The 21,149-nt window shown below is 57.5% G+C and overlaps 14 protein-coding genes across 16 annotated transcripts in view; 6 read left to right on the top strand and 8 right to left on the bottom strand.

Moving 5' to 3' along the window:
• Window positions 1-945: 945 nt before the first annotated feature.
• Window positions 946-1,904, top strand: SDRG_11130 (hypothetical protein; the record flags this gene model as incomplete). The annotated part of the gene is made up of 2 exons (XM_008617158.1): window positions 946-1,231; window positions 1,279-1,904. 2 exons carry the CDS (start codon window positions 946-948, stop codon window positions 1,902-1,904), a joined length of 912 nt encoding a protein of 303 aa, XP_008615380.1.
• A 157-nt stretch (window positions 1,905-2,061) lies between these two features.
• Window positions 2,062-4,201, bottom strand: SDRG_11129 (hypothetical protein). The gene has a single exon (XM_008617157.1). The coding sequence runs from the start codon at window positions 4,190-4,192 to the stop codon at window positions 2,075-2,077; it is 2,118 nt and encodes a 705-aa protein (XP_008615379.1). The 5' UTR covers window positions 4,193-4,201; the 3' UTR covers window positions 2,062-2,074.
• A 498-nt stretch (window positions 4,202-4,699) lies between these two features.
• Window positions 4,700-5,577, bottom strand: SDRG_11128 (hypothetical protein; the record flags this gene model as incomplete). Its single annotated transcript, XM_008617156.1, has 2 exons — window positions 4,700-5,204; window positions 5,258-5,577. 2 exons carry the CDS (start codon window positions 5,575-5,577, stop codon window positions 4,700-4,702), a joined length of 825 nt encoding a protein of 274 aa, XP_008615378.1.
• A 678-nt stretch (window positions 5,578-6,255) lies between these two features.
• SDRG_11127 (hypothetical protein) lies at window positions 6,256-6,783 on the bottom strand. The gene has a single exon (XM_008617155.1). The coding sequence runs from the start codon at window positions 6,732-6,734 to the stop codon at window positions 6,330-6,332; it is 405 nt and encodes a 134-aa protein (XP_008615377.1). The 5' UTR covers window positions 6,735-6,783; the 3' UTR covers window positions 6,256-6,329.
• Window positions 6,784-6,836: 53 nt separating this feature from the next.
• On the top strand, window positions 6,837-7,481 carry SDRG_11126 (hypothetical protein). The gene has a single exon (XM_008617154.1). The coding sequence runs from the start codon at window positions 6,847-6,849 to the stop codon at window positions 7,243-7,245; it is 399 nt and encodes a 132-aa protein (XP_008615376.1). The 5' UTR covers window positions 6,837-6,846; the 3' UTR covers window positions 7,246-7,481.
• Window positions 7,482-7,982: 501 nt separating this feature from the next.
• SDRG_11125 (hypothetical protein) lies at window positions 7,983-8,321 on the top strand (the record flags this gene model as incomplete). The annotated part of the gene is made up of 1 exon (XM_008617153.1): window positions 7,983-8,321. One exon carries the CDS (start codon window positions 7,983-7,985, stop codon window positions 8,319-8,321), a length of 339 nt encoding a protein of 112 aa, XP_008615375.1.
• A 1,183-nt stretch (window positions 8,322-9,504) lies between these two features.
• On the top strand, window positions 9,505-11,235 carry SDRG_11124. Of its 2 annotated transcripts, XM_008617152.1 has the most exons (5): window positions 9,506-10,229; window positions 10,279-10,789; window positions 10,838-10,876; window positions 10,930-11,010; window positions 11,057-11,235. In XM_008617152.1, the coding sequence occupies exons 1-5, from the start codon at window positions 9,550-9,552 to the stop codon at window positions 11,126-11,128; spliced, it is 1,383 nt and encodes a 460-aa protein (XP_008615374.1). In that variant the 5' UTR covers window positions 9,506-9,549; the 3' UTR covers window positions 11,129-11,235. The 2 variants fall into 2 exon arrangements, with proteins under 2 accessions (XP_008615373.1, XP_008615374.1); XM_008617151.1 differs by lacking the exon at window positions 10,838-10,876 and having other exon boundaries at window positions 9,505-10,229.
• Window positions 11,229-12,275, bottom strand: SDRG_11123 (hypothetical protein). Its single transcript, XM_008617150.1, has 5 exons — window positions 12,198-12,275; window positions 12,033-12,154; window positions 11,720-11,986; window positions 11,552-11,675; window positions 11,229-11,506 (listed from the first exon to the last, which is right to left on the bottom strand). Exons 1-5 carry the CDS (start codon window positions 12,220-12,222, stop codon window positions 11,301-11,303), a joined length of 744 nt encoding a protein of 247 aa, XP_008615372.1. The 5' UTR covers window positions 12,223-12,275; the 3' UTR covers window positions 11,229-11,300.
• A 757-nt stretch (window positions 12,276-13,032) lies between these two features.
• SDRG_11122 (hypothetical protein) lies at window positions 13,033-13,643 on the bottom strand. The gene has a single exon (XM_008617149.1). It carries the CDS (start codon window positions 13,589-13,591, stop codon window positions 13,082-13,084), a length of 510 nt encoding a protein of 169 aa, XP_008615371.1. The 5' UTR covers window positions 13,592-13,643; the 3' UTR covers window positions 13,033-13,081.
• Window positions 13,644-14,237: 594 nt separating this feature from the next.
• Window positions 14,238-15,637, top strand: SDRG_11121 (hypothetical protein). The gene has a single exon (XM_008617148.1). The coding sequence runs from the start codon at window positions 14,248-14,250 to the stop codon at window positions 15,604-15,606; it is 1,359 nt and encodes a 452-aa protein (XP_008615370.1). The 5' UTR covers window positions 14,238-14,247; the 3' UTR covers window positions 15,607-15,637.
• Window positions 15,638-16,133: 496 nt separating this feature from the next.
• On the top strand, window positions 16,134-17,285 carry SDRG_11120 (hypothetical protein). The gene is made up of 5 exons (XM_008617147.1): window positions 16,134-16,351; window positions 16,399-16,524; window positions 16,572-16,801; window positions 16,850-17,000; window positions 17,047-17,285. Exons 1-5 carry the CDS (start codon window positions 16,195-16,197, stop codon window positions 17,265-17,267), a joined length of 885 nt encoding a protein of 294 aa, XP_008615369.1. The 5' UTR covers window positions 16,134-16,194; the 3' UTR covers window positions 17,268-17,285.
• Window positions 17,286-17,421: 136 nt separating this feature from the next.
• SDRG_11119 lies at window positions 17,422-18,338 on the bottom strand. 2 transcript variants are annotated; one of them, XM_008617145.1, is made up of 3 exons: window positions 18,070-18,338; window positions 17,749-18,025; window positions 17,422-17,704 (listed from the first exon to the last, which is right to left on the bottom strand). In XM_008617145.1, exons 1-3 carry the CDS (start codon window positions 18,270-18,272, stop codon window positions 17,552-17,554), a joined length of 633 nt encoding a protein of 210 aa, XP_008615367.1. In that variant the 5' UTR covers window positions 18,273-18,338; the 3' UTR covers window positions 17,422-17,551. The 2 variants fall into 2 exon arrangements, with proteins under 2 accessions (XP_008615367.1, XP_008615368.1); XM_008617146.1 differs by having other exon boundaries at window positions 17,422-18,025.
• Window positions 18,339-18,825: 487 nt separating this feature from the next.
• SDRG_11118 (hypothetical protein) lies at window positions 18,826-19,713 on the bottom strand. The gene is made up of 3 exons (XM_008617144.1): window positions 19,435-19,713; window positions 19,105-19,381; window positions 18,826-19,049 (listed from the first exon to the last, which is right to left on the bottom strand). The coding sequence occupies exons 1-3, from the start codon at window positions 19,632-19,634 to the stop codon at window positions 18,888-18,890; spliced, it is 639 nt and encodes a 212-aa protein (XP_008615366.1). The 5' UTR covers window positions 19,635-19,713; the 3' UTR covers window positions 18,826-18,887.
• Window positions 19,714-20,754: 1,041 nt separating this feature from the next.
• Window positions 20,755-21,149, bottom strand: part of SDRG_11117 (hypothetical protein) — a gene marked incomplete at both ends in the record, with an annotated part of 2,872 nt that continues 2,477 nt past the window's right edge. Inside the window, one exon of the mRNA XM_008617143.1 lies at window positions 20,755-21,121. Coding sequence (XP_008615365.1) covers window positions 20,755-21,121 — 367 coding nt within the window. The remainder of the gene's footprint in view (window positions 21,122-21,149) is intronic.

Raw genomic sequence — 21,149 nt, 5'->3', positions numbered from 1 at the left:
GCCAACGCCGCGCAACAGCTCGTCTTACTTAACGACAGGTGGCAAGATAGTTTTGGGGTCTAGGGGTATATTGGTAAAGAAGACGTTGTGGCGCACGACAAACAGCCAAGCTAGCGCCGCTTGCACACGCCGGCCTTGGGCTTCGATCCGGTACTTCGCATGCGCGGCTGTCCTACGATATGTCATTTCACGCGTACGGCTCGTTGCAAAGATACAAGCAGTCGACAAAGGTACCATTAGGTCGTTACCGAGAGATGTGGCTCGGCTGCTGGTGGGGTCTCAGCCGGCGTTGGCCCTCCCCTTTAAAAATCCGGATAAAACTACCTGTACGGATAATGGATTCGCGCCACGGCCTCCGCCGGCGCCACCGCGAAATTTGAGGCCAAACTACGATTGAAAATGGAATCGCTCTAATTTGGCACATGGATAGAAGACACTTTGTAGCCTGAAAAAAGCCAAGTCCCGTCGTCGTTGGAGGAGTACAGCGGGAGTTATGTGTGCTTGAAGCTTGGACTCGCTTGGATCTCCCAATCAGCTCCATTTTCAAGATGCTACGCACTATTCGGACCGGCACGAGAGTACAATCAACAGCAACAAGCTTCCAAGGACATAGCGAGACCTATCCATCGTCTCGCGCGTCTGTAGAAAGATATTTTCAATAGCAAATACGCTCGTCGACTAAGCACCTCGTCCAGTCTACAGTTCGCCCCTAGTACAACCCTAGACCTTGATCAACATTACGGTTCATAGGTAGAACCGCAACAGCAAATTCCTAATGTAGCCAGCCGCCATCCACTCCTCTCGGCAGCAGCAGCGCTCTGTGTTTGCAGCTACACGCTCGCGACCGAAGTTCGAAGATAAATATGCGGATTCGGATTGGACAGTGGGAGCTTCAACTTCGAGTGGTTGACGCATCAACATGCGCCCGCCATTTTTCGATTCATGATGGCGCTCCTCGGTCGCCGCTCGCGTGCGCTCGTTGCCCACGCGCGCCACTTGGTCTCGGCGCCGTCGCTTATGGAGCACGTGCAGCTAATGAATGGACACTCTGTCTCCTTTCACCGGTCGACGCCTCGCGACGTACCTGCCTCGACGCCGACGCTCGTGTTCTTCCATGGCCTTGGCGCCTCGCATCAGACGTTCAAGTATATTGGCGCGATGCTCGGACAGCGGTACCCGATCATCGCCTTTGATATGCCAGGCACGGGGCAGTCATCGGCGGCGGCCGCCGGTAGATGCACTCGCGACAGACAACAACCTCACCTCTTGTCGGTCTAGGACCCGACTACAATGCACACGCAGTTGATGCAGCGCTGGACGAAGCCATTGAAGCGCTCTGTGGGCCAACAACACCGCGGGTTTACGTCGGCCACTCGCTCGGCGGGCACGCGGCGCTTCGCATCACGGCAAGCCACTTGAGAAAGTACGAGCCGGGCGTTGTGCGCGGTCTCGGGCTCCTTGCGACGGCGGCGCTCGAGCCGTACCACGTGATGCAGCCGTTTGTGTCTTTGCCGCCGTGTGTTTCCAGCTGGGTGCCCACGGCCGTGGTAGCCAAGGTCTTTCACGCGATTGGGTTTTCCCACCAGCATCAAGACAGCGACTACAAGCACGGGCTCATGCGGCTCGTGACGACCGACTGGCGGGTTCTGCGGGACGCGGCGTCGACCATTGCCGCGTATGAGCTGCCGTGCCTCGGCATTGCCGCCAGCGACGACCAATTTTTGCTGTTTCCACGCTGGCGCGCGCTCTGTGCGGCCGTCGGGTCGCCCGACAACGTCCGGGTGCTCTCGTATCCGTCCGGCAAACACAACATCCCAAAGAGCCGCGCCGCCGACGTCGCACACGATCTGCAGCAGTGGCTAGCGACGTGCGGCGTTGACGATGCATCTCCTCAAACTGTCTGAGAAGACACCAAGTTCGGATTTAGTACAGTGCCCGTGTGAGATTATCGCAAACGTCCATCGTCGTATGACTTAGCGTCCAAGCCCGTCACGCGCAAGTGGGCGTTCGAGGTGGGTCACAAAGACAGAAGAGACGAGAAGCCACAAAAGGAACCTTGTTGTTGGAAGCGAATCTAGAGCATCGGATGAAAACCTCGCGTCTCCAGAGGCGCAAAGCTAGCATACGGAGCTCGCTCGGCGTCTTGGACGTGGTTGGCCGTGCAGTACGCATCGTACTCGCACCACGCGGCTCCTGCAACGTCCATCGTATTGTCGCTGGCCACCATCGCTTGCTCGAGCAAAAACCGACGCGGTGGCACGTACGAGATATGGTCGGCGGCGGCATGGTCGCAGAACGCTTGGTACGCAGCGTCGTGAAAGCAATCGGTGCAAAAGTGATAACCGCTCCGGATGCAGCGTCTGCACTCAATCCAGCGACCTTGGAGGCGCTGGCGACACGCATTGCAGGTTTCGTTCTGCCACACCTCCGACTCGCGCTCGTTCGTGGCGAAGAAGGCGACCACACGAGCCCACGCAACGTCGTTTCTCGGGTGGTAGGCGGCAAACACAGGGTCCAAGAGGAACCGGTACAGCGCGGACGCTCGCAAGCTTGTGTCGCCGTACGTATCGCCGTGGCCGGGCGGGAGGTCTGCGAGGGCGCGCGTCAACGTCATCTCGAGAAAATACTTGGTGCGCACGTAGTTGCGTTTGGTCCAGTACACGACAGCCAGTAAGAACGGCAGCTGGACGCAGTGCCACGGTGACAATGGCTGCGTACTCGCCCGCGCTCGAATCAGCAGCAGAGTGGCTTCGGCTTGCTCGAGAGCGCCGAGCGCGCGGTGTCCCACGGCGATGTTCAAGAGGCTCTCGATCGTTCGAAAGTGAGACGGGCCATGCGTGCGTTCGAGAGACGCGACTATGTCTTCATAGGCCGCGAGCGCGTCGGAGCACTTGCCTTGGACATGGTAGATGGAGGCGAGAAAGCTGCGCGAGTGCATCGTGTCGTGATGATCCGGACCGAGCAGCGCCAGCCGCGCGTTCAAGCACTTGGTGAACCAAGCCGCAGAGGCGTCAAAGTCCGCAAACTCAAAGCACGATGCACCGAGCTTGGACATGGTCTCGATCGTTGTTGGGTGCATTGGGCCGAGGTGCGTCCGTGCCATCTCATATGTCTCGAGACAGAGGTTCCGTACCTCGGCGTAGAACGCGGCGGTGTCCAGCGCTTTGGCAAAGATGTTGCGGACCTCACAAACCATGGCGACGTCCAGGTCATCGATGGCCAGGAGCTCCGCAAAGAGCGGTCGCCACGAGACGTCAGGCTCGCCGACTTGGGCGTATGCACGGCCCAAAAGAGCTTTGACCCCGACATAGCAGCGTGCGTCCACATCTTGGGCCTCAAACAAGTCACACGCCCGCGCCGCCGTCGTGACGACGTCCGACCAAGCAAACTCGGCTGCATGGATGTTGGCCAAACACGCAAGCCGCCACGCTTCGTCCAGTGGTGAGAGACCCGACGCGATCTGCGCTGACAGTGTTCGCATCATCCAGTCCGAAATGGTTGAAAAAATGAGCCGGTCCACGGCCGTGAACGACGTCTCGGCGCGAATGAGCTCAAAGATACCGTCGCGGTCACTTGGCACCGTCGTCTCGGACGCCTCGCTCTTGATCGTGCCCAGCATATCGTTGAGTGCCGTCGGTCGCAGCATGTCGTTGACAAGATACTCCAACTGGCCGGGCGCCATGGCCATCTCAAAGCGCGCTTGCATCGTGACCGCCACGTAGACCTCAAAGACGCACCAGCTTCGCCGCAGCACAATGGGGTCGTTCCACGGGTGCATGATCATGACGACGTTGCCGATGGCTGCGAGCTGCGTCTTGAACGTCATCGACCAGTACTCGAACGGGTACGAGTGCGCGAGGTGCTGGTTGTTGTTGAAGACGCAAAACCACAGGACCGCCTCGTGAGCCAAGCTGTGGTTGGCGAAGAAAGCCTCGAGGCTGTCGACGGTCTCCAAGAATTGGTAGCTCCACGCGTGCGAGATGTACCAGTTGGCTTCAGACACAAAGTGGCTCGTAGACGCGTCGTTGGCGAGATGGTCGACGAGCGAGAGCTCCGTGGACTTGGTCAGCGGCACAATGTAGTCGAAGCAGACTTGGGCGGTGGTGAGACCATGGAGTTTGTGGCGGCCGCCGCACTGCGTAATGAGGTGCTGGAAATAGCGCAGCGAGACGCCGAGCGGAGGCGCGACCATGCTGTAGCGCCACGAATAGTGACGACCAAGACCTCCAGGCGTGATCATTCTCGCCCTCGTCGTCCATTTTGGCGATACAAAACGCAAGATCTCTGCATGGATGTTGCACTGTGGGATCTTCAACAGCAAATTGCGTTTTGAAAATCATTTCGCCCTATCACATACGGCTTTGCACTTGTGGCACGCAACTTTCCGATCATCGATTTGGCATGTGCCACAAATAGAGACACGACCCACCGCAATGATCAGCGCCAAGCAATAAGATACATCTTATTGCACCTTGACCGGCCACAAACTGAGAGCGCTTTGTGCTTTGACTCTCAATCTCTTTCGAGTCGCTGCCACTCGTGTCGGTACCATTGCCTTTGCCTGCAAAGAGCAGCCACGTCCCTCGTAGCCGATGCTTTCTGCGATACCAAACGCCTCACGAAAACGCTTTCGTACGCATAGAGACGCGTTGACATCATAGTTTTACGCAAAAAATTGTGCCAATATATTAGCAGCCATTTACATGCCCTTGAAAACGATCCAGCGGCCCTTGCGGTCGCGGACGAGCGAGAAGCCGCCCGGCATGGTCTTCTCCATCCGCTGTCGCTTGGTCGACTTGGGTCGCTGCTCGAGGATGCGGAGCTTCTCAAAGAAGAAGTACGCGGCCTTGTACACGATGCTGCCACTGCCTTCGCGCTTCCCGTGCATAGCGAGGAACTTGCGGATCGACCCGACCGAGAGGTCAAAGTGGGCAGCAAGCGCCACCTGCGAGCATTCTTTCGCGAGGAAGAACTGCTGCAAGTGGCTGCGCACGTCGTCGCAGTCGTCGTAGACGAATTCGGTGTCGGGCAGCGTGACCGCCTCGATCTGCGCGAGCCGGTCCGCGCCCGTGAGCTTGGTCGTTGTCGACTTGGGCTTCTTGGCGAGCGGCGCGTCGTCGTCGTCCTGAGTCTCGTCGCTGGTGGTCTTCTTGCGCTTGGGCGCGGCCTTCTTGGCGAGCTTGGCGGCCTCCTTGGCCGCTGCTCTTGCCTTCTCGTTCTTTTCGCGCTGGTAGAAAAGTGGAGCAACCCATTGTACGTCTGGTTGTCGCTCCCGCCGTACTGGCCCTTGAGCTTCATGTAGCGCTGGTACGAGTTGCTGTTGGCCGAGATTTCTTTGAGGAACGCGGTCTGCGTCATGATCTTGGTCGCAAGGAACTTTTGAATCTTGGACCGAATCGCTTGGCACGACCACTTGTGACGCAGCATGAGGCGGTACTCGTCGTCGTCCGGGTCGTCCTCCGAGTCTTCGTCTGATGCGTCCGAAGCCTTCGGCTCTGGCTCTGGCGCGACGGCCAAGGCCGGGAACGGCATCACCACGTCGCTCGTCGTCGTCGCTGTCTCGATCCAGATCGTCATCTTCCACTCGAAATTGCACTGTGATGGGCGATCATGCGGATGCTATCCGGATAACCTTTGTGGCGGGAAAGGGCGCGCGCTTCATTCGCGAGCCAAGATACAGATCGGTATTTTTGTACTAAGTTTGTTTGGGGAATCCGTCGGCGTCACCATAGCGAGGATATACCTGTACGTACGCAGTTTGCTGGGGTAGTACCGAGGCCATAAATGTATGGCCTTGGGACTGGCTGCACAAACAAGGAGAGGTATGCCCCGAGAGGCGATCGCGAGACACCGAAATGGACGATGGCCGTCACGGCGACAGCACTGGGAACAAGAGTGGTGATCGTGGGTTATTTTATTGACCCATGGTGGTGATGATCAGGAAGCGCTCGTCTGCTCACCAAAGCGCAGCGCAGTTGAGGCGTTGGCTTTGGTTGGTGCTGAGGTTGCTCGCAGTACGAATGGTGGTGCGCTTGTGGGAGGAGAAATGCCATCGCTGAACTAGTAGTACAACGTTTCTGGCAGGAACATTGGGCTGACAGCCTGCCCAATACACGAGGCCGGTAGCACCGCCCTGCAAACTCGATGAGGTTCCAGGAGCCGCCATTGTCCAGCACTCCCTTCCCGGCTGCAAAGTCGGTCAACCTTGCTTGAGCAAGAAGCGTTGCTCGCGCTGCATACTGCAGTACCAGCTACGTGCAGAAGAAGCGTCCTGCGACGCGTAAAAAGCTCATGCGTTCATGGTTGCCGCTTCTAGAGGTGTCCTGCTGCTACTTCGACGTCCGCTCGACCATGCGCAGCACGGACTTGAAGGTTGGCGTAGCTTGGTTTCGCGCAATGCCGGCGCTCATGACCTGGGCGTCCTTGACGTCGATCTCCCACGTATCGAGGTAGCTCTTGTACTCTTGCATGGAGCCAACGACTTGAAAGTCGCTCTTCATGTTCTTCGCCAACGAAGGCATCTTGGGCTGCGCTGCCTTGGGCTGGTCGTCCGCTTCGCGCGCCCGCTTCTTGCGCTGTCGCTCCAGCTTCTCGAGCTCGGTCGCATAGATGTGCATGCTCTGGAAGAGGACGCTGTCGAGGATGCGCTCGATCGCAATCTTCTCGGGCTCGTGGCCCTCGGGCAGCAACTCGCGGAGCGCGTCCTCCAGCGCCAAGCCCAGCGCCGTCTCCATCTCGGATCCGCCTGTCTCGTGCGAAGATCGAAGCGCCGGTGCGCCAATCCAAATGCGACGTGACGTGCCAGCCAATCATAGGCGGCGTATGATACTTCGATAGTTTTTGGCAATGGAGGACCTGTACGGCGACCTCGACACGTCGGTGACGGGCCTCAGCAGCGTGCACCTCAAGACGCAGCTGCAGGAGATCACGGCCAAGTACGAAGCGCTGCTCAAGGAGGCCGGCAATCTCCAGCATGCCAACGCGCAGCTGGGCGAGCGCAACCAGGTGCTCGAGCGCAACATCTCGGTGCTCTTTGCCACCGCGCAGACCGAGATTGGCCGCAAGGACAAGGCGATCCAAGCGCTTCGCGACGAAGTGCAGCAAGCGCAAGAGAAACTGATGCAGCCGCGCAAAGCAGATCACAGCCGTCCGTCCAGCTACGACGCGCGGGCCCGCGACCACCGGCCACCCAGTGCGAGCAGCCGTCCCTTCTCCGCTCGCGACTCGCGCGACTACCACCGCTAGTACAGGTCCAACATATATACTTGCATCTCTGCCGTAAATGCTTTCGTCTGTCTACCGGTATGGCGTGGATGCGTATTCCAAGTTCTTTGGTCGGCGATCGACGATCGACGCAGCATGAAGTTAGCACAAATACATTGGGGATGCTGTTACTGCCATCTTTATGGACAGGCCACACCTGCGTGGTAACGTACAACGGCGCGTGTTGCGTCAGACAAAGTGTCCAATGTGAATTTTGCATGGAGTTTTTACCTTGTTTGTAATGATGGAAAGGGTGTTGGGAAAAAGCGAGCGCACTCACGAGGCAAGTTGGTCCTATTGATCAAAGTTCATTTTCGAATATGCCGCACGTTGGCACCACCCACCTCGCCGACCGGATGCTGCCGTCGTTTGCACGGGCCAAGCCCTTGGATATCGCTACCTATGGTACTCCCTTCTTTGGCGTGGACGAAGTGCAGGCATCTCGCAGCGTCAAATCAAGCACGGCGCCTGCTTTTGTGTGGCTTGGCACGTCGCCACTCTCAGAGACACCCCTCCTCCACGACCCCTCGCTTCTTTCTCGCAACGACGAACCGCCTCAACGTCGCAGCAGTCTCAAGCAACGTACTCTCAAGAGTCGGTGGACTTGGCCGCGCAAGACAAAAAAGTCCGTGACCTTTGGAACATCCACGACTTTTCTGTTTGCTCGAGCGCTCGCCGGCTGCAGCGTACCATCGCAGCCGGACGGCGCGGTGCTTGGCATGGCGTGGACGCATCATTCGTTTCACATTCGACCTGTGGATGGCCGGGAGCGCAAGCCACTGGCGCCGCTTAATGTAGCGACGCGCTTTGACATCTTGCGCACGCTCGACATCTCGAACGACGAGCTCGCGACCGAATGGGCGACAACCGACTGGGTGCGCGACGCTCGGACAGAGTCGGCCACCGATTTCACCGTCGACGCGTGCCACGACATTGTCATGCAACTGCGGCGTCGCTGGGGCATGCGACGCTATGTGTTGCACGCAGCAAATCGGACACCGGTCACGTGGACAATGCGCCTTCGCGGGCTCTTTCGGTGCTCCCACGACCTGTACTAGTGGTCGACGGTTGTAAAGCCAAATAGATGTGTTTTGCGTTCTAGTATGTACTTGTAGTTGAGTAATCGAGGACAGGAGATGTCGGTTCATGCCAACGGCTTATCGTGGAGTGAACTAAGCGTTTAGGGTCCATCTTAGGAGCACACAGTCTGCGCCTGTCGCAACAATCTAAAGCTCTGGAAAATACCGACAGTCCAGTTTTCGACGGTACGTCCGGTGACCGTTTCGGTGTCACCACAGCGTGCCACGTCATTTCCGCAAATCCTCCTTGTGGAGTACTAGTACTAGTACGTGTACAAATTGCAGTCATTCGGAGCGATGCAGACATATGAGGCTGGTACACTGTCGAGGGCTTCGATTCCGTCGTCATCACGCAGCGTTGGATCACGGGGTTGCGCGAGCTGTCGGCAGGAGTGCGCACGAAGCCCGGCGGCGTGTGAAATGCGTGATGGACTTCTTCGCGTGAAAAATAGGTGTGTATTGTGGTGCGACAGGACGCACCTCAGTCCTCTTCGCACCTCCGCTTCCACCTGAACGCGTCAACGTTTCTATACACTTGCATCTCGCGTGAAAGCGCCGTTGGAGTCGGCGCCGTGTCGCTTGCCAGGTCCTTTCCGCCTCGGGCAGTAATTCTGGCGCCAGAACTGACTCTGTCAGCTGCATTCGCTGCTGCGGCGCTCCGTCGTCGCCACCTCGTATCGCTGCATACACCCTTCGTCCAGGGGTGCCGCGTCGGAGGAAGTATGCAGACAGTGCATGGGACTGCCGTTGACGACGGCAAGTTTCTGAAGCCGTGAATCCAGCGACGTGTGTGCAACGTGTGAAAAGCAACTGACAATGTGAAAAACAACGCGGCTTTTTCACCTCGTGACGTGGCCCTGCCACGCTTTGCGCCATTTGATTGGCTGTTTTTATTCGAATCCAACGACTTTTGTCCAATGGCCTTGCGCGTCACCAATCCCGTCAACATGCAACTGCGTGATTACATAGGATCCGATTAAAACGACGTTCGTTTTCGTTTATTAATTTTCGAGATTCTTTTGTCGGCAGCCTTGTATTTATTTTAAAAACAAAACAGTGTACAGGACATTTGTAAGTCGAATAAAATATATGCATAAAAAGTTATGGGGTGGAGGCGTAAAAGTATCCGGAAATCTCGTCATTTTTTTTCGAAAATCGGTGGCCACAAACAAAATAAATCGTCGGTAATTCGCCGATTTGGAAAGAAATGGCCACGACGGAGCTGCCGGCGACGCCGACGACGACCGAGCCGGAGAAGGACGCGGTGCTGCCGGCCTTCCTCAGCAAGACCTTTGAGATCTTCTCGCGCTCCGACTTTAGCCACATCTGCGGCTGGAATCCCGCGGGCGACACGATCATCATCCACGACCCGGACGTGTTTGTCAAGCAGGTGCTGCCCCGCTTCTTCAAGCACCGCAACCTGCCCTCGTTTGTGCGCCAGCTCAACATGTATGGCTTCCACAAGAGCGTGCTCGACTCGAACAAGCGCGAGTTCCGCCACAAGATGTTTTTGCGCGACAAGCCGCAGCTCTTGCACCAGATCAAGCGCAAGGTCAACACGTCGGCCGCGCCGACCGCCGCCGCCGCGGTCGTCGACGCCAAGGCGCGCAACGAGTGGAGCGAAGAGATCCTCAGCGAGATGAAGTCGCTCAAGTCCAAGAGCGACCTCATGGAGAAGCGGCTCCGCGACGTCGAGATTGACAATGCCATTGTTCGCAGCGACAACATCAAGCTCTGGAAGCAGCTCGAGACCGCCAAGGAAAAGCAGATGATCATGCAAGAGAAGATGAAGAAGATCTTTTGGGTCCTCTTCCAGATCTACCGCGGCAAAGGCGGACAAATGGCCAAGCTCGCCACCGACCAGAACGGCGCGATTCTCACCGACGAGTACGCTCACTGTACTTTCCTTGCGCATAGCTCACCTCTGGATGTCTAGTTTGGTGGCCAACGCCAGCCGTGCGGCGCCCAAGGAGTTTCTCGACGTGCTCCGGTACCTTGCCATGGACGATGCGCCCTTGCTGCAGGACGCCAGTGCGATCAGCGCCGCCACCGACAAGCTCCAGCTGCCAAAGACAAGCAGCAAGAAACGCAAGTTTGTCGAAGTGCCCCCGCTTCCTGCGATTGCGGCTGCGACGCCTGTGCTCTCGGACAAGCTCTTTGACATTCCGTCGACAGCAGGTCGCGAGTCGACGACCAACCTCCTCCTCGGCCCGTCCGAGCCCAAGCGCCTGGCGATCGACCGCGGCGTGAAGGCGCCCAAGGTGGCCAAGGCGACGAACGCACTCAGCCTCTTCTCGCCGCCGACCGCCTTTCCCAACTTGGAAAAGTCGCACAGCTTTGACATGCGTCTGCCGGACGGCGTCGAGATGAGCCCCGACATGCTCCTGGGCCACGGCGACGACCTCATGTTTCACGGCGACATCAACTTCAACGACGCCGACGCCGAGGTACGAAGCGATGCTTGTCCATGTCCTCATATTGGCCGCATGGCCCAGTCCATGTACCACTACCTGAAGCATGTGCCGATGGCTTCTGTGACCTTCTTGTGTGTGTATGTGGCCGAGGCTCATGTGATGGCTGCGCGTAGGGTGTCTTCAACCGACTCGATGACATTGAGAAGAACTTGCTGCACGAGTACGACGCCACGTCGCTCGATTCACTCCTCGAGGTAGTTTGTCGTTCGACCTGCAGACCGTAGCGACGCGTCTGACTAGGAATTTTCCTCGGCCGATGCGACTGCGCAGAAAGATCCGAGCACCAGCGCGGACCTCGCGCTCTTGCCGTGATGGCGGATGCTGTCGTCGTGCCCATTTTTATTTCCTATCCTAATTATATCCCAAACAAGACCTAGCCCTCGTTGTCGCGTGTTGTCTGTTTGATATTCTGTATTGGCTGTTTGATACTCTGTATTGTCTGTTTAATACTCTGTATTGTCCGTTTGAAATTCTGTATTGCCCCTTAAAACTCTTCGTCGTAGACAACCTGCGTGTACTTGCCCTGGTCCAAATCAAACACCGTGGGTGTGTCAAGCGGCGCGGGGAGCGGGCGCCGTCGACGCCGCGAGTAGCGCAGGACCCACCAGGCGACGCCGGCAACGAGAAGCAAGCAAGCGACGACGACGCCCACAATCGCAGCCGTCGAAAGTTGGTGTTCAGCCATGCGAGCTACAGCGCTAGCGTTACCACGAGCCCGTCATTCACTGGTCTTACTTCGGGGCGGCGGTGTCGACGTCAGTGGCGGTGGTGGGGTTGTTGTCGCTGACTGCGCTGTGGACGGGACGAGAGGTGCCGTCGACGCCTGTGCGATCGGCTCGCTCTCGAGAGCCGCTGGCATCTATACGCCGCTTGAGAGGGAATACTATGACATCGACGCGGAACTTGGTGGGAATGATACACGATATAGTCGGACGAGGCGTCGGACGAGAGCACGTACACGGCGTACGTCGCATTGGGGGCAAGCCCCGTGACCGATTGTGATATGCTAAAGGGCGCCGGCGGAAGCGGCTTAAAAGGAAGAAAGGCCACGGTCCCGGTAGTCGACGTAGCCAACGCGCACGGCGTTGACGGTGTGCAAACCACCAGCACGGCTGAGAGGACCGAGTGACGAGACGTATTGACAACGTTGACGGACCACGTTGCAGAGAGCTACAGGGCTGAGCTGATTTAACGTGTGGAAAGGGTCCAGGTGCACCGTAGACGGGCTTGGTGCGCACACGGTAAGAGACGACACGAGACCGCACGAGGCACCTGTCGATGCTTTGGCGGTCGTTGCCGTCGGGTAGCAGTACGTGACGTCGGCAATGTAGTCGTCGACTAGCGTGGTCGTGAGCCTGTGTGCATGGTAGAGGCTTCGTACTGCTTATGGACGACGTGGTCGACATGCTTGCGCGCTCGTGGTTTGGGCACTGCAACAACGAGTAACCATGCGCGAAGCAATGCCGGTTACGTGGCAAGCCGACATGAAGGGACGGCGAAACCAATTTTTTTAGATCCAGAAAGTGCAACATCGCACAAGTTCGCGCGCCTCAGCTTCGCTTGACTGGAATGACGCAGTGCGTCTCACGTTCGCGCGGTTGCAAAACGGCGATCATATTAGAGCATCCCCAGCAGTCGTTTTTATACGTAAATATAGCAATTTTTAAAAACGGACCTCCCCAAGAGGCGTTTTTATTTCTAAAAATTTGTAAAAATTCGCTGGTCGTTTTTATCGCGGTCGACTTTAAAAACATCGGCCAGCATTTCCAATCGTTTTTAAGGCCCATGCGACGGGCAATGGGCGAATTCAAGGCATGAAAACGCCGTCAGAACTCAGCTCGGAGTTTTCTACAGTTGAGGACAGCCATGCCTGCAACACAGAGACCCCAGATGTAGCAGGAACCTCTCTGATGGCACTCGCATTGAGCGATCTGGGCAAATCATATCTGCACACAAGGCGTCGCTGCGCCCGCTGACATGCGGTTAGCTCCGTCGCACAGTCATGAACTGCCTTGATGACTCTCGCTAAGCGTGGCCGCGAGTAGGGCCTAGTCGGTGCTGGCGTCGACGGCGTCACCTTGGAACCAGTGGAGCGCCTCGCTATCGTCGGAATGTTGATCTGTCAGCTGTTGATTGGCAACGTTTGGCAACGCTGTTGGGGAGCTCCGTTTCCATTGCCAACTGGTCGTTTCCAAAGCCACCCGTTAGCAATAAAATGGAAACGACTGCTGGGGATGCTCTTATATACTCTAAATTAAACAACAACTAGTACTCGACAATGGCCCAGTCGTGGTCCTTTCGCAGCGTCGCGCAGAGCTGGCACGGTAGTGCATTCGACTTGCAGACGCGATAGTGCTTTAGTAGGACTTTGGCCTGGTTGCACGAGCTGTGGCACTTGCCGAGGCCGACGCCGCATTCTTGGCAGTGCTCGAGCACGCCTTTAGCCGTCGCGCAGTTGGGCACGAGGCAGTCGTCTCGAAAGCACCGGCGGGCGTGGAGGAGGAGTGCAAGTCGAGCGGCGAGGTCGGCGGATCGACGGTCCTGCGAGATGTCGTCGTCGAGGTCGTGGAAGCTTCGCTTGCGGTACCGCGGTTGCGGCTCGCTGAGCGAGAGCGGCGAGAGAAGCTCGTAGCTCGTCGGGTACATGCTGCGCAGCAGTGGCGAGTGGCTCGGCTCCGAGTCGGACGGCGAGATGGGGTACTGCGGCGGGCTGCGCTGGAGGCGTTGCATACTGTGCGTGAGGTAAATCCAGATCTGATGCCAGAGCTCTGGCATCGAGAACGTCGTCGTCTTCTTCAACAAGACGTGGGTTGAAGTTGCCACAAGATCGGCGACGTGTAGAGGATCTCCAGCTGTCGCAATTGTGGCCAATCGCAAGTCTCCCATTGGATTTGCACCAATCAAACGTGCGCAAACTGGTTTTTGGCCAATCGATGCACTGGATCGCTAAAAAATGACGCAAATGGATCAGATATCCACCAATCACATGCAGAATGGATCAGTCGTTTGCGCCAACGTGCCTTCTCACACACACGGTCCCGCACCGCACTCTACGAGAGGCAGCAGCAACAAAGGACAAAGGACGATCCTCACAGTGTAACTCAGTTGGGTTTCGATTCTCAGAATTTGAGTTTCACTTCCACGTGCATGGCAAGGTGATGATAGATCCACCTCCTCCCAGCGAATTCACCAAATGCAGTTTCAGCCATCATCTGACCCTTTACAATAGACTAGACCCACCCACCCCGCTGTTGTCTCGATGATCAAATGCATGCCACACAGCCACACAGCCGCACACAGACTTCTTCAGCTGATACATGATTGAGATTGGACTTGTTGTACTGCTTTGAAACGACGTTGCTCGCTCGGGGTTGTTGCTTGCAGTCGGCAGCCGACGAGAGGTTGCGTTTATTTAGCCCCTGGAAACAGCAATGTCGACTGGCAGAAAGGCCAGGATGGCCTCGATCGCGGTTGTGCTCGGCGACGACTTCGTCTCGGCGCACCTCATGGACTTCGTCTTCGCGAGAGATCTCGAGGCGCTTGGCCTCACGTGCACGTACCTCCAGCGCAGGGTCTCGGCTGTCCTCCGCGTTCGCGTCCGGCGGCAGTACCCACATGTGTTTGACCGGCAGCCCATCTTTCGCCTTCGCCCGCCGACCGCGCACTCTGCCATCCACCGCCCGAAGCGGCGGGTGCGCCATCGCCACCAAAGGCGCCTATACTCGTTCTTCCAGCACTCGCAGAACCCTATCTTCCATGGACTGCTTGGCCGGCTCAGTGGCACAGGCCATCTCTTCAACGCGGACCGCGGCGGATGGGTCTTCAACCCCGAGACCGAGACGTTTGAAATCGACTGGGTCGACTCGACGTCCAGCCTTGGCGATGCCTACGATAGCGACGACTCGGTCGACGCGTCTCGGCGGTATACCACCTTGGACGACAACGACAGGTCCCGCGACAGCGACGATGCAGAGGCGCTCGATAGCGACGGGCCATCCAGTATGACCTCCCAGCGACTTGCCGAGCATGCAGAAGCGTCTGTCGGCAGCAACTGGCAGCCGCTCGCCGACGCATTGGCCGTGCACGCGCTCTTTCAGCAGCTCTGCGCCGACTTAGAAGCCACCTTCGACGACGAATCGCTCGTGGTGCAAGGTGCGTTTCCGATTTTGCTGCACGCGCCATCACTACTGCACGCGCCATGGTCAGCGACCGACCTGCATCGTCTGCTATTGCCGTACCGTCCGCTGTCACCGGCGTCCTCGAGTCCCTTTGGCCTGGCGCTGCACCCGACCGACTGCATCTTTAGCGACTGCGCGTGCATCGATTGGGACCTCATTACGAACGACGAGGGATGCCATGCTTGCGCGCAGCAAGACAATGACGTGTGGCCGCCACGCGAAGTCATGTACCGCTGGCTGCTGCCCGACGAAGAGCCGCTCGACACTGCGAGCGGTGGCCCAACCTGGCGCCTTGGGATTGCGTGCGCCGGGCTCTTTGGCGACGACGAGCACTGGGAGTCGTACGAACCGATCGGGAACGGCGACTTTGTGTGCAACTACTGCGTCGACGAAGGCCTCGTGCGCGACCCACGCGCGTACAACATGTGCCGCCAGTTTGTGCAGCCGCTCAAAGCTGCCATGCGCATGCACCTGAACGACGTCCGCATGGAAACGTACATTGACAACTCGAGCGTGCATGTGTTTGGCGGCGTACATCCGAGTGGGTACTTTGTCGGCGTCGTCTGCTTCGAAGTCGACCGCGAACTCCTCGGCCGCGTTGGCATCTACTAACCTTTAAAAAGACAATTTTGGCGATTTGCGGTGAGCTGCGCAAGGACTGAAAAGGCGTGTGGACACGCACGCCTTGGCTGTGGAGGCGATCCGTCGTACGAGGTAGCGTTCAAGGCTGCAGTTTGTGCGCCACTGTACATTGCGCGAGACGTATGTCGTATGGATGATAGAGGCGCGATGGTATGCCCAGGACGTACCTTTTCACGGGTCAAGTCCTTCGCCACGTCAAGTTCTCGTGTTGCAGGACGTTCTCGAATTATCATCAACGGTTCTCCTAAGGCCCACCGTCTTTTCGTATAGCTCTAGCGCATGGTGATGAAGCAGGTCGTTTCTCGACGGAGGACAGTCTATGCTTCCCAATGTGTTGTGCTTGATTTGCGCTAGAGATTTACTGGTTTAGTAGATTTGTAGGTTTTCTACTGTCGCGCGTAGAAAGCACGAGGTTAGGGCCATGACGTGGCACGCTGTGACGCAATGGCGGGTGGGTGGTTTCATGATTCGAAGCGACGCGGGCTATAGATAGCCAACGGTCGCAGCCTTTCGCCTTCTCGTGAGCTGCTCAGTCGCGGATCCTACGCCATTGCAGCCATGGAGGTGAGCACCGAGACCTCCAGCGAGACCGTCTACAAGATCATCATGATCGGGTCCGGCGCCGTCGGAAAGACCAATCTCATTGGTGTCGGCGCGCGCGGCGCCCAGTTCAACGACATGAGTCCCATGACCACCAACCCCGAGTTTGCCACTGGTGCGCTCTTCTTTGCATATCCATCTGTCTAAAGCCTTTCTGACTAGTCAAGGTCAAGCGACCGGACTGGAAGCCTGGCCAGGCGCATCAGTACATCACCGCGCATCTCTGGGACACGGCCGGCCAAGAGCGGTACCAAGCAATCTCGGCGTCCCACTACCGCCGCGTCAACGGTCCACCTTGCGGCAGTGAGTTGGCGCCGATCTCATGTTGAGCGTAGGCGCCATTATGGTCTACGATGTGACCAACAAACAGTCGTTCCGAGAGGTCTCTCCTGGTGTCTCCCACTCAACGCTGTGCTGGCTACGTGCCCTCAAGCAAAACGCCGACCCGGACCTCCTCGGGGCCGTCATGCTCATGGAGAACAAGTCGGACTTGCTCAAGAACGGCGAGCCACGGCCGCCGTCGTATGTGCAAGAGGCCGACGTCGACAAGCTGCTGCTGGATGTGGTACCGACTTGAATACCTCCGCAACTGGAGTACGATTGCGCATATTAGGTTTACAAGGACCCGCCGACGGGCCTCGGCTGGCTCCACGATGCCCCGCCTGCGGACGTGCACGCCTACCGCGTCGCAAATGCGCTCATGTTTGCGCGGTCGTCGGCCATGACCAACGACTGTGAGCTCTTTGAGCTCAACGAACGCAAAGGTTGGTTTTGTCTATAAACTACAGGACACTAATGTCCACGACTCAGCGGCCACGGTCCATGAAATGTTTCAACAGCAAAGCGATGCGATTGGCTACGAAAAAACCGATACCGTCACGAGCGTCACGCACGCGATCGAAGCGCTCGTGTTGCGCATCTACGAACGCTCCAAAGACATGAACGCGAATGGCTCCAAGGTCAAAGGCCGGCCGTTCAAGATCGTGCCCAAGCCCAAGCACGAGGAAGTTAGCGAAGCGTGTTGCTCATAAATGCAACTTTTCTGCGTCTTCGATTGCTCTTTATGATGGACGGTCAAGCGAACTAGTACATCCCTACTAGCCTCTAAACACACCAAGCGCGATGACATGGAGACGGGAAATATGTATAGGGCGATGCTGACTCTCGACACATTGTTTCTTCAAGTGGCTTGCACTAACACGGAAGGGCAACGAGGTAGCAGTGGATCCTCGACAGCCCACGCCGTATTGATTATGAACAACATGACGACACAACCCCTACTGGTTGCAAATACCACGGTAAAGGACTAGACTACCTAGTCGGTTGTCCAGGGCCAGTTGAAAGACGTCGGCGTCGTCGTTGCACGCGACGGTGCAGCAAACTGCTGCATGCCGTGCGCGCACGAGCGCTCCCACGCCAGAAAATCGCGCACTTCGTCGGGCATGGCCGGCGGCGTAAAGGCGCGCGACTACAAACATACCCAATAGACAAGTTGTCCACAAACGAAGCTACCTCGTCTTTGGTCACGGTGCGATACATGGTCGTCGGCGACACGGTTGCCTTGCCGAGGCGGATCATGACCCGCACGATCGACTGCGCGTAGAGAGTACCCGTCGCCGGGCACACGAAGCGGTGTTGCAAGTAGAGCCAGTCAGCGTCCCAGTAGACAATAGTCGAGTGGATATGGAAGGGACGCAGCGGCGGGATCGGGTGGCGGTACCGAATGGCCTGTGAGACCACGAGGAAGAGCCAGCGCTGCCGGAGGATCTCCACGAGGATACCAGACGCCCTAGTAGACCGTACAATCGTGCAAAGCAAGGCAAAACGCTGTACCCGACGGCGAACCACGTGGCCGACTCCATTTGCGTCAGGTACGACGCGTTGTTGAGATGCAGGTTGAGGTCCGTGTCGATAGCACCAATGCGCGTCTTCCAGATCGACGGCCGGTCGATAAGCAGGAGGCCGGGCGTGGGCGGCGAGAAGCGGCGCCGGAGCAGGCCCGCGCCCATGTTCCAGAGGATGCGTGGGATCGTCATGGCCGTGGGTGGTCCGCGTGGGCAGAAGATCGCAAATCGCACCACGTTTGCGTCGACATATCTGTTTTAAACACAAAAATGTTTAAAACCACTCGAACGCGATGTATACCGGATACGTGAGAAGCAACCGGATGCGTGTCACACGCCAGTGCGATCTTATTGCGGCGCAAAACGACGACAAGATGGCGACGAGGCCCAGTTGCTCGCACTGCCTTGCATGTACAAACTGCGACGTTGCTCGCTGCGGAGGTACCTTCGCGGTGAGTGCCTCTAGCTGTATCGAACCGGTTAAAGTGCTCACATGCCGGTTGACAACAAGTCTTCGGCGAAATCAGGATCTTAGCCGTCCAGATCTTAGTGCGGAATGATCTGTTGCCCGAAAGGGATCCCAAGACAGGTCTTGACAAAGGCCTGGAGCATTGGCGTCGCCCGTAGCGGTCGGCCTCGTCGTCAATGGCGGTCAGTTTGCTCGCCGCAGTGCACTGGTCACACAGCTCGAGTATGCCCTCTTGGTCAAGCCTGTACGAGCTTTTGGACGGCGCAAAGCGTTGCGTATGCCGATAAAGCGAGTCATAGAATAGGCGTATAGTCATTCGTACAAAAATGAAGATGCACTTAGAGCTTCTCCCACGGCAAGTTGAACGAGCTCGTGAGCGGAAGGCGCGGCGTCGGTTCGAGCGCATACTCCTTCATGCTCACGGCCGACGATGCGTCCCACGCAAGGTAGTCGCGGATGACGTCGGGCATCTCGGGCTGCACGTACTGCTTCTCGCCCGTCTACATATTCCAACGCATTTACATATCGTCCTATCGAGTCGCTAGAAGCGCGTACCTCGACTTGGTACACAACGTCAAACATGTTGGTCGGGTGGACCGTGTCGCGGCCATGGCGGAGTGTGATGCGGCTCAGGCCCTCGGCGTAAAGCTTGCCCGTGCCGGGGCACACGAAGCGCGCCTGCAGGTACACCCACGTATCGTCCCAGTAGATGGTCTGCGTGTGGACTTCGATCGGGCGCAGCGGCGGGATCTGGTGGCGGTACCGAATGGCTTGGGACCCGATGAGGAAGTACCAGCGCTTGGCGAGCACGCGGTCAAGAATACCCGTGTGTCTAGTTGACGCATGGTCAGATTGCACTTTCTAAATTGTCATTCTGGTACGTACGCGACAGCATACCAGATCGCGAGCTCCATCTGCGTCAGGTACGACGCATTGTTGAGATGCACGTTGAGGTCCGTGTCGATGAAGCCGATCCGCGTCTTCCAGATCGACGGCCGGTCCATGAGGCAGCCGGGCGCGGGCTTGTTGACGCGGCGCCGGACGACGCCCGAGAGCATGTTCCACATGACGCGGGGAATGGTCATGCTAGCACTCTAAGAACTGAGCAAGAGACGGCAAAAGCAAAAGTCCCATCGCGTTTCCACGGATGGCGGCGGAGCCAACTGCAAGTGCCCAAGTGCAATGATGACGCCAGTGCATCAGCGCCACACGCGCATCCCATTGGCTGCAACCGCGCCCGTGGCCATGCAAGCGTCAGATTGGCGACGTTGAGTAGACAGGCGGCGTATACGTCATTCGGTGGCCGTCCGATTACGGGAGCCAAGAGCGACTACGTCATCCAATCAGAGGTGTGACGAAGCAGCCGGTGCCGCTCCACGCCTCTGCTTCTCGGCGCCCACGATCGACGGGTGACGCGTGGCACGCTGTGGCGACAGCAGAGACGGCCACAATCTGGGCATGCGTCGATTCGTGTCAGTCGGATACTAGCCATGTCGAGCAAAATGTTAGTTTGTTTAGCACTGTAATTTTTATTTTGTTTAAGTCCCACGGCCGCGGCGATGCAACAACGCACCGTGCAAAGATTCGACGACGTTGTACCACCGTCTTCGGTGGTTCCGATATCAGAAAAATCGAGGCCCGAGTGTCGAGTGTTCTCGCGAGAAGACGGTTTGTCGGTTGAGGCGTCCGACGGAGACCACTTTTTCTGGTCGATATCGTCCATTTTAAGTTAATTTATTTTGATTTCTAGTCGGAGACGTCGGAACGTCCGGTCGGACAGGTACAAATAGGTGACTACAGCCACGATGCCGCGATGGGTGCCGCGGGAATTGTCGTCTCTGTCCTTTCGCTGCACAACCGTCGCGTCCATTCGTCGTCCATCGCGACAGCAATGTGGTCCTCTTCATCGACGACTCGAATCTCGAGTCTGTCCATGACGTGACGCGTGGACAAGCGACGACGAGGCATGAGACCACCCAGCCGTGGCTTTGCCTACGCTTGCACAAGCGTACCAATATATGTACTCTTGGTCCGCGCCAAGCAAAGCCAGCCAGAGAACTACGGCCATTCGAATCATCGTGGGCGCGCGAAATGACATATTCTGTGGCAAGAAGCTTGGGACGGCTGCTCGCACCAAGCGCTCGGCAAACCAGCGCCAACATATTAACGCCAATTAATTGGAACAATCGAGAGAGACAGTGTCTTTTACATCACCCACGGCGACGCATTCGCCCCAGTGTAGACGCTGGGCGTCGGCGCGCCCAGATCCACGTGCCCAACGGCCGCGTCCTTATTTGTTTTGATTTCTTTAAGAAGGCGGTGCAGATCGATGCTTGGCAAGAGGCTCACGCGCACGCAGTGGGTCGTCTTGGCGTCAGTGTGGTACACGATGAAGCAGTCGGTGCCGGTTTGACTCAAGCCAACGACCGCTTTGGCCTCGGGGCGCGTTGCAAAGAGGCAGTGGACACTGCCGCCCGCTCTTTGCACGCCTTTGTGGGGCCAGAGACAGAGCAAGAGACCCCACTTGTGCTTGACATCTTGATACTTGACGATTTGCGCCGCGGTGTCCGGCCTCCGCCGCCGCAAGCGCCAACGACCCA

Source organism: Saprolegnia diclina, assembly GCF_000281045.1.
Source record: "Saprolegnia diclina VS20 unplaced genomic scaffold supercont1.39, whole genome shotgun sequence".
Taxonomy (NCBI): domain Eukaryota; phylum Oomycota; class Saprolegniomycetes; order Saprolegniales; family Saprolegniaceae; genus Saprolegnia; species Saprolegnia diclina.
This window is presented reverse-complemented; position numbering and strand designations above follow the sequence as displayed.

Coding starts and splice junctions, on each gene's coding strand:
- SDRG_11118 (XM_008617144.1), bottom strand. CDS start 19,634: ATGACCATTCCCCGCGTCATGTGGAACATGCTCTCGGGCGTCGTCCGG. Junction 19,382..19,434: donor GCGATCTGGTATGCTGTCGC/GTACGTACCAGA, acceptor TGCGTCAACTAG/ACACACGGGTATTCTTGACC. Junction 19,050..19,104: donor ACGTTGTGTACCAAGTCGAG/GTACGCGCTTCT, acceptor TGGAATATGTAG/ACGGGCGAGAAGCAGTACGT.
- SDRG_11122 (XM_008617149.1), bottom strand. CDS start 13,591: ATGCCAGAGCTCTGGCATCAGATCTGGATTTACCTCACGCACAGTATG.
- SDRG_11121 (XM_008617148.1), top strand. CDS start 14,248: ATGTCGACTGGCAGAAAGGCCAGGATGGCCTCGATCGCGGTTGTGCTC.
- SDRG_11124 (XM_008617152.1), top strand. CDS start 9,550: ATGGCCACGACGGAGCTGCCGGCGACGCCGACGACGACCGAGCCGGAG. Junction 10,230..10,278: donor GGCGCGATTCTCACCGACGA/GTACGCTCACTG, acceptor CTGGATGTCTAG/TTTGGTGGCCAACGCCAGCC. Junction 10,877..10,929: donor AGCATGTGCCGATGGCTTCT/GTGACCTTCTTG, acceptor GGCTGCGCGTAG/GGTGTCTTCAACCGACTCGA.
- SDRG_11119 (XM_008617146.1), bottom strand. CDS start 18,272: ATGACGATCCCACGCATCCTCTGGAACATGGGCGCGGGCCTGCTCCGG. Junction 18,026..18,069: donor GCCACGTGGTTCGCCGTCGG/GTACAGCGTTTT, acceptor ACGGTCTACTAG/GGCGTCTGGTATCCTCGTGG.
- SDRG_11126 (XM_008617154.1), top strand. CDS start 6,847: ATGGAGGACCTGTACGGCGACCTCGACACGTCGGTGACGGGCCTCAGC.
- SDRG_11120 (XM_008617147.1), top strand. CDS start 16,195: ATGGAGGTGAGCACCGAGACCTCCAGCGAGACCGTCTACAAGATCATC. Junction 16,352..16,398: donor CAACCCCGAGTTTGCCACTG/GTGCGCTCTTCT, acceptor CTTTCTGACTAG/TCAAGGTCAAGCGACCGGAC. Junction 17,001..17,046: donor TGAGCTCAACGAACGCAAAG/GTTGGTTTTGTC, acceptor TCCACGACTCAG/CGGCCACGGTCCATGAAATG.
- SDRG_11123 (XM_008617150.1), bottom strand. CDS start 12,222: ATGTCGACCACGTCGTCCATAAGCA. Junction 12,155..12,197: donor GACCACGTCGTCCATAAGCA/GTACGAAGCCTC, acceptor CGACCACGCTAG/TCGACGACTACATTGCCGAC. Junction 11,676..11,719: donor TCGTGTATCATTCCCACCAA/GTTCCGCGTCGA, acceptor AGCGGCGTATAG/ATGCCAGCGGCTCTCGAGAG.
- SDRG_11127 (XM_008617155.1), bottom strand. CDS start 6,734: ATGGAGACGGCGCTGGGCTTGGCGCTGGAGGACGCGCTCCGCGAGTTG.
- SDRG_11129 (XM_008617157.1), bottom strand. CDS start 4,192: ATGGTCGCGCCTCCGCTCGGCGTCTCGCTGCGCTATTTCCAGCACCTC.